The sequence below is a fragment of the Manis pentadactyla genome, chromosome 1, assembly GCF_030020395.1.
Source record: "Manis pentadactyla isolate mManPen7 chromosome 1, mManPen7.hap1, whole genome shotgun sequence".
Lineage (NCBI taxonomy): Eukaryota > Metazoa > Chordata > Mammalia > Pholidota > Manidae > Manis > Manis pentadactyla.
Genome location: NC_080019.1, coordinates 25,123,281 through 25,134,955, shown reverse-complemented (window position 1 = coordinate 25,134,955; position 11,675 = coordinate 25,123,281). Strand labels below are relative to the sequence as shown.

At 45.2% G+C, this 11,675-nt stretch overlaps 1 protein-coding gene across 4 annotated transcripts in view; it reads right to left on the bottom strand.

The window, feature by feature from the left end:
* Nucleotides 1–4,524: 4,524 nt before the first annotated feature.
* TMEM131L (transmembrane 131 like) overlaps nucleotides 4,525–11,675 on the bottom strand; it is a 173,326-nt gene continuing 166,175 nt past the window's right edge. For all 4 annotated transcript variants that reach the window (XM_036887733.2, XM_036887735.2, XM_036887734.2 and 1 more), the window contains 4 exons: nucleotides 11,049–11,169; nucleotides 9,798–9,889; nucleotides 7,633–7,772; nucleotides 4,525–5,268 (listed from right to left, as the gene is read on the bottom strand). In XM_036887733.2, the coding sequence (XP_036743628.2) occupies nucleotides 4,993–5,268; nucleotides 7,633–7,772; nucleotides 9,798–9,889; nucleotides 11,049–11,169 (629 nt within the window). In that variant the 3' untranslated portion in view covers nucleotides 4,525–4,992. The remainder of the gene's footprint in view (nucleotides 5,269–7,632; nucleotides 7,773–9,797; nucleotides 9,890–11,048; nucleotides 11,170–11,675) is intronic.

The window sequence follows — 11,675 nt, the reverse complement described above, 5'->3', positions numbered from 1 at the left end:
CTGCCATCAGGTGGTGAGGATGCCCTGAGGTGCAGCTTGCTGTGCCCAGAGCACAGGCATGGTTGTTTGACCAGGAGCCTCCACGCACGCTACTGGCTCCTGCAGTGTCACAGGGCTGCCTCCATTTCCCCAGGAGATGGGACCATGTGACCAGTTTCCACCAAGGGGCGGACGCAGAGCGATGCACTGGCACGGCTGGGCCCAAGCGTAGGAAGTGGGCTGGGTCCTCCGAGTCCTTCTTCCATGGAGGTAGAAGCACTTTCTTCCACAGGGGAGACGGCAGAGTCACAAGAGGGAAGTGGCCTGAATCACCGAGTCACACAAGAGGACATTTGCTCTGGAGTGTCACCTGCGATCAGTCTGTTACTGCAGCATAACCTAACCTGTCCCACTAATACACATCAACTCTGAATTTCATCGCAGTATCGACTTAACGATTTTTTTTTAATTCAAAAAGGCAGGCAAACAAAAGCCAGCTTCTCCTCAGTAGCATTGTGGGTCTAGAATACGCGATGGCTTTGGGGACCTGGCCTTCCCCACTGTCTGCTCCTCCTCTTTTAATATTTAATTATAGACTGAGTGGCCGTTTGTCACTCCGTGTGACAGCCCACCCAGTCCTGAGGCCACAGAGCTCAGCCTGTCCCTTCATTCTAAGGTTCTATGTATGTTCCCCACCTCCAGTGAATGAACAAACATCGAATTGGCCAGAAGAAATGATGCTGGATAAAGTTTTTGTTTGTGTTTAGCTTCTAAAGTTAAGAGTTTTCCTTTATAACTAATAGGCTACATATGTTGAAAAATACATTTTCGATCTTACTGATGACTTTTCTGTACTCCAATAGGAGCATTCAGTTGTTCAAATGTCTACGGAAGTAATCATTTTGAAATGTTACTTTGAGTTTGCATAAATATATGTATTTGAACAAAGTTGTATTGTAAGTGACTATAGTACTTGTCCAGCATTTTGACAGGGTAATTGGACTGCCTTGCGTTTTGAATGTTGGCTACACGAGTATTTAAAAAGACATTCTTATGGGCCTTTAATCCTAACCGAAGTAATTACTACATACCTCACTTTACGGGATTTTTATTAGGGACTGCTGAGTGAAAGTTTCACTTTGCTTTTGCCTTTAAATTATGTCCTTTTATATCATGATGTAAATTTTATTAGGATTATAGCATTCATTTTTAGCATACTTACTTTACCCCATTGTTAAATAAAATATACTTTCCCTTCAGATTTAATTAAAAGTGTTGGGGAGAGGTGGAGTGATAGAAATGCAGGCTTGTAATGGACAATACGAAAAAAAAGGGATGGAAAAGAAAATGAAAAGGACCCAAACTCCCACCCTGCAGGTGGCGCACCATCCCCTCCCCTATTTAGTGTGGGATCATGCTGTGTAGACCTTTGTGTCTCTTCTGTCATTGCCTCTGCCAGCCTCTTAGGGTTGTTGGAGGTTTCCTAGGATTCCGGTAGTATCTGTACGTACAGTAATTTAAACACATCCCTGTTGTAGGACATTAATTTTTAACTCATCCCTGTCCTCAATGCTGTCATGAACTGTGCTCGTACGTGATTTGTGGTAGCAGAATAATGCCCCTGCACCAAAGAAGCCCACGTCCTAAGCCCTGGAATCTGTGAAAATGTAACTGCAGAGCAAAAAGGGCTCTGAATGTGAATAAGGGCCTTGAGATGACGAGTTTATCTAGGTGGACCCAATCTAATCACATGGGTCCTTAAAATAAGAGAACCTTTCCTGACTGTGGCCAGAGAAAAAGACAGAACAATGAAGACATCAAAGAGATGTAACATGCTGGCTTTGAAGACGGAGGAAGTGGGCCATGAACCAAGGCATGTGGGTGGCCTCTGGAAGCTGGAGAAGGCAAGGAAGAGGATCCTCCCCTACAGGCTTGTCCACAAAGGAATACAGCCTTGCCAACACCTGGATTTTAGCCAAGACTTGTGTTGGATTTCCAACCTGCAAAAGTATAAGATGATACATTTGTTATTTTAAGCCACTAAGTTTATGGGAATTTGTTATGGCAACAATAGAAAACAGTGATTTTTGTGCACATCTTTGTTTCCCTTAGGAGTCAATTCCTAGATGTTCTCTAGGTACCTAATATACATTGCCAACCAATTTATAATCTCATTAGCAATGTCTCAGAGAGCCTGCCTCATTTGCCCTCATCAACCCTGAGACTTAGTTTCACATGTATCCTGTTGCTTCATGTTCATTAAGTTGATGGTAGTAATTAGATCAGATACCAATAGCAGCTGATTGAGGGTTTACTATCTAAACTCTCATTCAATTCTCACAATTCTGAAAGGTCTGTTACCATTATTAACCCCATTGTACAGGAGAGAAAACTGAGGCATGGAGACATTAAGACTGTGGTGAAACTGGAGTTAGACCCCAGGAAGTCTGGCCCCAAAGGCTGTGCTCTTTCATGAGTCCTTCATTAAAATCAATGATCCTGAAAGGCAGGATCTTTCTTTACCTCCTTGATGGCTTCTGTGATTCTCAATTGTCCCCCAGGGTTAATGTGATCTAGTGTGATAACAGGTGTCAGGAAAAGCTCTACACTTGGAGACTGGCATCTGAAAGTTCCCTCAGGAGGTAAAGAACTGTGCTAACATTTCCTCCTACCTCTGCTTGTCTCTCAACACAAAATAACTGGCATATTCTCAAATACTCAAGATACACTTCAACTGCCAGATAACTGTACACCCCCTACACACACACACACTGTCTCTCAGATACTACACTGGGTGCCGAGACCACGGTAAGCCAGATGAGAGGCAAGGCTGTGTTCGTTCTGATACTACAAAGCAGACCACAGGCAACTAGCCTCAACCAGACAGACTGTTCCACTCCACAGTCCCAGGGTCAGGAGTCCAGGGTCACAACGCCAGTGGGAAGGGAGAAGGGAAGAGAAATCCATGCCTTCTGGTAGGGGCACAATGGGAGTCAGCATCTCATGTTTGCTCGCACCGCTGCACAGCCACACCCAGGTGCAGGGTGGTGAGGGAGTTGGGGAGATGCCGGCTTCACCTGCGCAGCAACTGAAACTTAGGAGTTCTGTCACTTCCTTCTCTCACAACCTACCCACCTGCACCTCCGTTCAGGTCTCTGCAGTTCCTCCCGCTACGGCGATGCAATGGGCCTGCCAGAGGCAGCCGCAGGCCTCAGCTCCGCACCTTGGCTGCCAGGACGAGTCGCCTCAGGAGCTCGGCGCCTGCAGGTTATGACTCTGGGTCCGGTTTGCAGCTCCCCTGCACACTGACCTTCACCTCCTAGCCTCTGGTCAATGACTCCAGCTGGCCAGAGATGGGCATTTGCACAGCTGCGTTCAGTGTCTGCTTGTCGACCTGGTTCCACAGCAGCTCAGGGTTACTCACTCACTCACCTCTCTGGCTTCCTCTGACTGCTGCCGTCTCCTCTCCTGCTCCACTTCCAAAAGCGGGGCAGTCCCTGGGCTCAGCCCTCAAAAAGAGGTTCTCTCCCCAGGAGGTCTCGTGCACTCTTGGCGCTTCAAAACCATCATGGGCTGCAGATGCAGAGGCTTCAGCCCTCAGCTCTGCTAGCTCCGGATTGGTCGGTGTGGCCGCCCACATGCTGTCCTACTGGATGTGAGGTCGCCCAACTAACCCACCCAATGCAGAGTGCTCAGCCCCCGCCTCCAACCAGACCCTCCTCAAATGCCCCTCCTCTCAGGCAGCCACCTCACAGGACCCAGCTCTCAGGGCCCCGTCAGGGGTGCTCCCCTTCCTCCGGTGCCCCAAGCCCACCCCCACACAGCACACACAACAAAGCCATCCTGTCCATCACTTCTGCTGCTGCCACGGGATTCTCACCTGTGTTACTGCTTCTCCTGCTGCCCCAGGCGTGGTCTCCACTCAGCTGTCAGTGCTTTCTTTGAAACTTAAATCAGAGAATGGCTCCTTCTCTCCTAAAATTCTCCAGGGCTTCCCACTGCACTTGAAGTAAACTCCATCTTTCCAGTGGCCTACAAGGAAGGCTCCTCTGCCTTCCTCTATGGAGTTTCTCCCCACTTTTCTACCCAGCATTCCATTCAGAACCCTCTCCTACTGAAATTCCAATAAAGACAGAACACAATGTAAAAAATAAGCCATTTTTATTAAAAGTTAAAAATGCTTCCAAAGTTTACACATGCAAACAGATGATTATTCCACCATCACATGGATTTCTAAGACCACCGACAGGCAGGTACGAGCTGGTCTAACACACACGCATCAGCTCCCTGTCTGCTGAGTCCTTGTATTTGGAGAAAGCCTGCTCACTCAGGGAAGCCACTTACCGGATGTCCCTGCTGCTGTCATCGTCCCCCGAGACTGGCAGGAGGGTTAGAGGGAATATCTGCCATCCTAGACAGGCAGGAGAGCACGGTGCTCCCTGCTTCCCGCTCCCAGCACGAGGGCCACCAGGCCGGAAGGAGATGCCCTCTGCCCTGAGCAGGTTCCCTCCAGGCAAGTGATTAGCTGCCCAGCAGGCCTTTCACAGCCAGCAGTTCTCAACACTGGCTGCACTTTCAGTCACTGGAGAACTTGAAGCTAAATCCTGATGGCCTGAGCCACATGTCCAATAAATCAGAATCTCTGGGGATGTGACCTGGCCAACTTCTTTTCCGCAAGTTCCCAGGGAGTCTGATGCCCAAGGCGGGAGAACACAGCAGCGCCTTTTCTCCCTCAGCTCTTGTCTTCCCAGAAGCCTCCCTTGTTCTGACTGAAAACACTGGCATGTCTGAAACACTTCTTGAATTATGAAATTATGACACATGGATGCTTAGTTTCTACCACTAAAATTTGTGATGGGTTAAAAAAACAGAGCACCCAGATAACATAAAAAATTTTATTTCCATATAAAAGTGCCAAAATATCCACCAACATCATAATCTAGCTCAACAACCAGTTTACGCTAGCAATCAGAACACAAGCCTTTTTATTCACATTGTTTAAAAATCAAATTCTCACACATTCCCACAGTAACTGGCATCTCTAGACAGTGGGAAATTTGCATTCCTGTTTGCAGTGGTAGTCCATATGTCCAGGTTCATATAGGCACGAAACGGGTTAAACCCTGGGTAGTACTCCTTGCACAGGACAGCCTGGTTTTCCATGTGAGTCGAATGTTCCGTGGTGGGGTTGATGGGGCAGCAATTTTCATATACATCGTTTTGCGGAGCCCAGATGGAACCAAAAAGTCCAGACATTGGAGACAAGCTTCGGGTGCTTGTGAGGTAGGGCTGAAGTACAATGAGGAGGAAAAAGAGAGAAATATTTAAAAAAAGAAAGAAGCCTCCGGAAGGCAGTGCCAAGGCTGACTCAGCAACAGGGTGGACCCGAGGTCCTTGGAAGTTATTAAACGATCCACACCCATCTGGGCTGCTTTAACTCCGTTTTTCTCAAGCGGAGGGTTATTAAGTCCTCATCTCGCTGGATTCTAACTGGATACACTTACTTTCAAGCCATGCAGCATGGAGGGTTGTGCACAGGCAGGAAGCCTCAGGACCAGGTGCCAACCACTGACTGACCTTCCTGGGGCTTTCATTTCACCCCGAGCACAGAGGAAAAGGTCAACAGGCCACATAAACACAGCTGTGTCACAGAGGGCTTTCTGGCCTCAATTCAATTTTCTATACAAACCATCGCTCTTTGGTGTAGTTGTGGTGACTTTTACATTTGGGGTAGTTGGACTGTCAGGGCCTGCAGGCCTCCACCATCCGATCACATGTTAGGTTCCTTCAGAGGGTGGCTGGCCCAAGCTTCTGTGATCTAAAGGAAACAAGCCCAGCTTTGGCTGATCTTAGCCCAACACTAAACTAAGGGAGACCAGCATTAAAGAAGTACCAGACACCATCCTGCCTAAAGCAATCTACGGATTCAATGCAATCCCTATCAAAATACCAACAGCAATCTCCAGTGAATGAGAACAAATAGTTCTAAAATTCATATGAAACCACAAAAGAGCCCCAATAGTCAAAACAATCCTAAGAAAGAAGAACAAAGCTGGGACGATCAGGCTCCCTGACTTCAAGCTCTACTATACAGCTACGATAATCAAAACAGTATGGTACTGGCACAAGAACAGACCCACAGATCAATGGAACAGAATAGAGAAACCAGATATAAACCCAAACATATATGGTCAATTAATATACGATAAAGGAGCCATGGACAATGGGAAAAAGCCTCTTCAATAACTGGTGCTGGGAAAACTGGACAGCTACATGCAAGAGAATGAAACTGGATCACTGTCTAACCCCATACACAAAAGTAAACTCAAAATGGATCAAAGACCTGAATGTAAGTCATGAGACCATAAAACTCTTAGAAGAAATCATAGGCAAAAATCTCTTGATTTTTTGGACACATCTCAGAAGGGAAACAAAAGCAAAAATAAACAAGTGGGACTACATCAAACTTTGTACAGCAAAGGACACCATCAGCAGAACAAAAAGACATCCTACAGTATGGGAGAATATATTTGTAAATGACATATCCAACAAGGGGTTAACATCCAAAATATATAAAGAACTCATATGCCTCAACACCCAAAAAACAAATAACCCAATTAAAAAATGGGCAGAGAACCTGAACAGACAGTTCTTCAAAGAAGAAATACGGATGGTCAACAGGCACATGGAAAATTGTTCCACATTGCTAATCATCAGGGAAATACAAATCACAACTACAATGAGGTATCACCTCACAGCAGTTAGGACGGCCAACATCCAAAAGACAAGAAACAACAAATGCTGGCGAGAATGCGGAGAAAGGGGAACCCTCCTACACTGCTGGAGGGAATGTAAACTGGCTCAACCATTGTGGAAAGCTGTATGGAGGTTCCTCAAAAAACTAAAAATAGAAATACCATTTGACCCAGGAATTCCTTTCCTAGGAATTTACCCAAAGAAGTCAAGATCCCTGATTCAAAAAGACATATGCACCCCTATGTTTATCACTGCACTATTTTCAATAGCCAAGATGTGGAAGCAACTTAAGTGTCCATCAGCAGATGAGTGGATAAAGAAGATGTGGTACATATACACAATGGAATATTATTCAGCCATAGAAAGAAAAGAAATCCTGCCATTTGCAACAACATGGATAGAGCTATAGGGTACTATGCTCAGTGAAATAAGCCAGCTGGAGAGAGACAAATACCAAATGATTTCACTCATTTATGGAGCATAAAAACAAAGCAAAACAGAAGAAAGAGAACAGCAGTAGACTCATAAACACCAAGAAGGGACTAGTGATTACCAAAGGGGAGAAGTGGGGAGAGTGGGCGGGGAGGGAGAAGGGGATTAAGGGGCACTATAATTTGCAATCACAACATAGGTAGGTCACGGGGATGGTAGTACAGCAAGGAGGAGACAATTAATGACTCTGTAGCATCTTACTACATGATAGACAGTGAGTGCAATGGAGGGGATGAGGACTTGGTAATATGAGAGAAAGCTGAACCACTGTGTTGTGTATTTGAAACCATCATAAGATTGTGCATCAATGATATGTTAATAAAAAAAAAAAGAAGCAGCAGCACCAGAAAGAAACAGGGGCTTCCTTAGGGTCACAGCATGGAGAGCCCGGATGGGCAGACTAACCGGAGAGCTGATGAGACCCGCGTGTCCCCAGGCAGTCGGCATGTTGTGGGCAGCGCTCCAGGTAGGTGGCGAGTTGTGATCAATAAAGTCCGTCTGCAGTTCGGCAGGGCAGGGAAAGCCATTGGGGTAATTCATGTTTTCTATAAAGAATGGGAGACAGCAACATAGGTAAACATTTTTGGGACAAGAACTGAATTCTCACTCTCAGGCCAAAAAGCTTTCAGAGTCTTATTGTGCTGACGAGTTACAGACATAAGATACTTCCTCAGTGAGGACCAGGAGGGCCATTTCCCTGTCGTCCTGGAGGTTAAAACTGTTTGTCAGATGTACCACCTGGAGAGCCCTCAGTGAGGAAGGTCTTCCCCTGGGCTTGATTTTTTCCTGTTTCTGATAACTTGATGGTAATCTTTCTAAGATTCTTACATAGAATACACTAAAATACCACTACAGATTGGAATAGTGTTAAGATTCTTAGAAGTTCTTAAAAACTTTTTTATTATCTGTCATGCCAACCTCACCACCTGCATATATACCACATGTGCTAATAAAAGAAATATGAAACCAAGCACTACTTAGCTAATTAAGAAGATACAGGTTGTCCCCCCTTATACATGGGGGACATATTCGAAGACCCCCAGTGGATGCGTGAAATCATGGATAGTACCAAACCCAATATTTCTATTTTTTTCTATACACACATACCTATGATACGGTTTAATTTAGAAATGAGGCACAGAGATCAACAACAATTAATAATCAAGTAGAACAACTATAACAATATTCGATATAAGTTACGTGAGTGTGTCTCTATCTTATTCAGTGCATTTACCCTTCTTGTGATGATGTGAGATGATAAAATGCCTCTGTGATAAGATGACTGTGAGGTGAGGGATGTAGGCGTTGTGGTGTAGCAACAGGCTACTACTGACCTTCTGAGGATATGTCAGAAGGAAGATAATCTGCTGCTAGACTGCAGTTGATTGCAGGTAAGGGAAACCGCGGAAAGAAAAACCCAGGACAAGGGGCGGCCACTGTAACAAACACAAGCCTCACAAGCAGTGGAAGGAAGTTCCCACAGCACCCCCTTGTGGTTAGCATGGAGCAATGCACAGATCAAAATCCAGGTAAGCGCTCTAACAGACTGCTTATCCCTTTCCAGAAATTTCAGGCAGCTCTAGTATGAGAAATCAGGCCCAGACTGTAATGTATAATAAGAACATTGCCCAGTCTATCAGGGAGATCTCATTATTGTTCATCCTTACAGGTGCATGAGCCCAAACATGCACAACTTTCCACAATTCCCCCTCCAGGGGCCCTTCCTTTGTTCTGCAGCAACACCCAGGGGCAGAAGCATCAGGAAGCACTGAGGAACAAGCACGTAAATGTTCCTATTTCTCATGGGACTTGAAGAGTCCTATTCTTACTAAGAAGAATTAGTAAACAACTAAAGCCCCAGCCTCCAATGGATAATCCACAACGCTAGGTCCACATATATCCAAATTACCCATTTCTACCAAATTTGATGGGCTAAATAGATTAGGGCTATTCGCAGAAGCCTGCATACACCCAGATGTAGAGGGCTTTTTGAGACCGTTTAAAATTACCTACGGCAGGCATACACAACTAGACCCACAGGAAGCTCCTCCTTCAAGGGCATTTGCAAATGGGCCGTTCAAGGCCATGTTCCTAACAACAGAAACCGAGGTCATACACAGAGGAGCTGAGTGGTGGCCAGAGGTGGGGTGGGGAGTGGAGGGAACAGGTGGAGGGATTCAAAGGCACAAGCTTGCAGTTACAAAGCAAGCAAGCCATGGGGATGCCCTGTGCAGCATAGTGACTATCATCAGGAAAAAGGCAGAACATGTGTAAAAGCTGCCAAAAGAGTAAATGCTTAATGTTCGCAACACATAAAAAAACCTGTTTTTTATAACTTTGTATGGTGACAGGTTGGTAACAACTTATTGTAGTGATCATTTTGCAATGTATACAAATATCAAATCATAATGTTGTACACCTGTGACTAATACAATGATGTATGACAATTATATCTGATTTTTTTTAAAAAAGGCACATTCTTCCACAGTTCGTGCTTCAAGTCCACACGCTTGCTTCTTGACTTTCTGAGAATAAAAGCATGGCATTGGGATTGTTCCAATAGCTTTTACCTTCTGGAAAGGCACTGTAATCGTTCAGTTCCAGTGGACAGTACACACCGGGGAACTGGCCTTCACAAGTTGCACTCCAATCAATGAAACTGCTACAAAAAACAAGAGGTCTAGTTTCAGAAACAGGATGTCAATATATCAAGCACAGAATGAGGAAATGATTTTACTGCCTAGCAATCTTAGTCACGGCTAATTCCTCAGGTTTAGAAAATAAAAGCTGTACTATCTCAAGCCACTGAACCAAAGACTTACTAACTATACACTCATCGCCAATGGTGTACCACGTGGGGGAGGAGCACACTTTGTTTATAACCAGGTTTGTGAAGTCTTAACTAGAGGCAGAATTCAAGCCATGGCTCTATCAGCACCGTAAGAAGCTGGCCTCGCCGGACACGTACACGTGAAGGACTTAAAACACGACCTGCTATTAAATGGCAATCTTGCACTCAGAGTGAGGCCAGCATTCATTCACCTTAGGTAAACCACAGCCATAAAGACTATGATTCACAATAGGGACTTTGTCTGCTAGGGATTCCCATTATAGAATAAGAAAGGAAATACCACTGTAATAAGCTGGACCAAAAAAAACTTCAAATGGATTCTGTGAGTAAACACAGAAATGAACAGTTTCTCAAGTTTTCATAACTGAATGACATATTAATATTCAACAGCAAATTTAAGAAACTGCTTGTCAAGTCTCTGTTGTATACCTGAAACTAGTATAATATTGTATGTCAAGTACACTTCAACAAAAAAAGTATGCATTTTATATTATTAAACTTCCTATGCCTACTTAGGAAAAAAATAATCTGCCACTGTGTAACTATTTCTCAATACTCGAATTATTTGATCTTTCAAAATTGCATATAATTTTTTAAATTGTTAATATGTTAAATATGTTAAAGATTAATGTCATGGAAAACCGGAAATCTTTTCTCTGTTAAGAGGGTAGCAATTATGAGTGATTGTTTTTTCAAATTTGCCTCTATTAACAGATTATCTTTTAAACTTGAAAAACGAAAGTAATGATGTGGTCACCAGCTATACTGCTTTTTCTTTTTATGCTTCCCTCAATGCCTGGTTTGTTGTTCTCTAAGACAGCACAGTGCAACTCCAAAAGGCAGCCTATGTACACTGGGGGAAGGAAGCCCGGCCCTCATTTTTAGAAAAACTACCGAACAGACTGAACTCAAAACCCCAGTGCATGTCCGTAGGCTTAGCAGGGCACCAGTCAGGGCGGAGTCGCTGTACCTGTTAGGAACCGGGGCTGGGCCCTGCAGCAGGCCGGGCACATTGCTCTCCAGCGCACAGTTGAAGCCACTTGTCACACACACAGGCTGCGTGGGCCACAGGTCTCCTGGTGGGTAAAGACCTAGGGAAGAGAACAAGGCCTCTCAGTGCACCCCCTTCCGCCCTCTACCCTCACCCCCACCTGCAGCAGGCAGGTCAACCTCCCTTCCCAACACACTCCCAAGGTCACCACACACACGGCCCACTTGTGCCTCCCCCAACCTCTTCTGGGATATTCTTTCAGGATATAAAGCAGAAATACAGCATATTGCTTCAAGCTTTATTTCAGACCGTCCCCTGATGTGGATTACATGATCATTGTAATTACTCAACAAGGATTTGAGGGCCAGGCCAAGCTTTAGACATCAGTGACACAGCAGCGAGCAAGTCTACATTCAAATGAGCAGAGACAGATCACAAACAGAAGAAGCAAGCTGCAGAGCAGGGCAGCGGATCTATGCGCTGCGCCCACAGCCCACAGCCCACAGCCCACAGCCCAAAACAAGGATTTCAAACCAGGCAGTGAAGGCTCCACTGAGGGAGGAGTGCTCCCTGGAAAGGCCCAGAGTGGGAAGACAGTGAGGATGC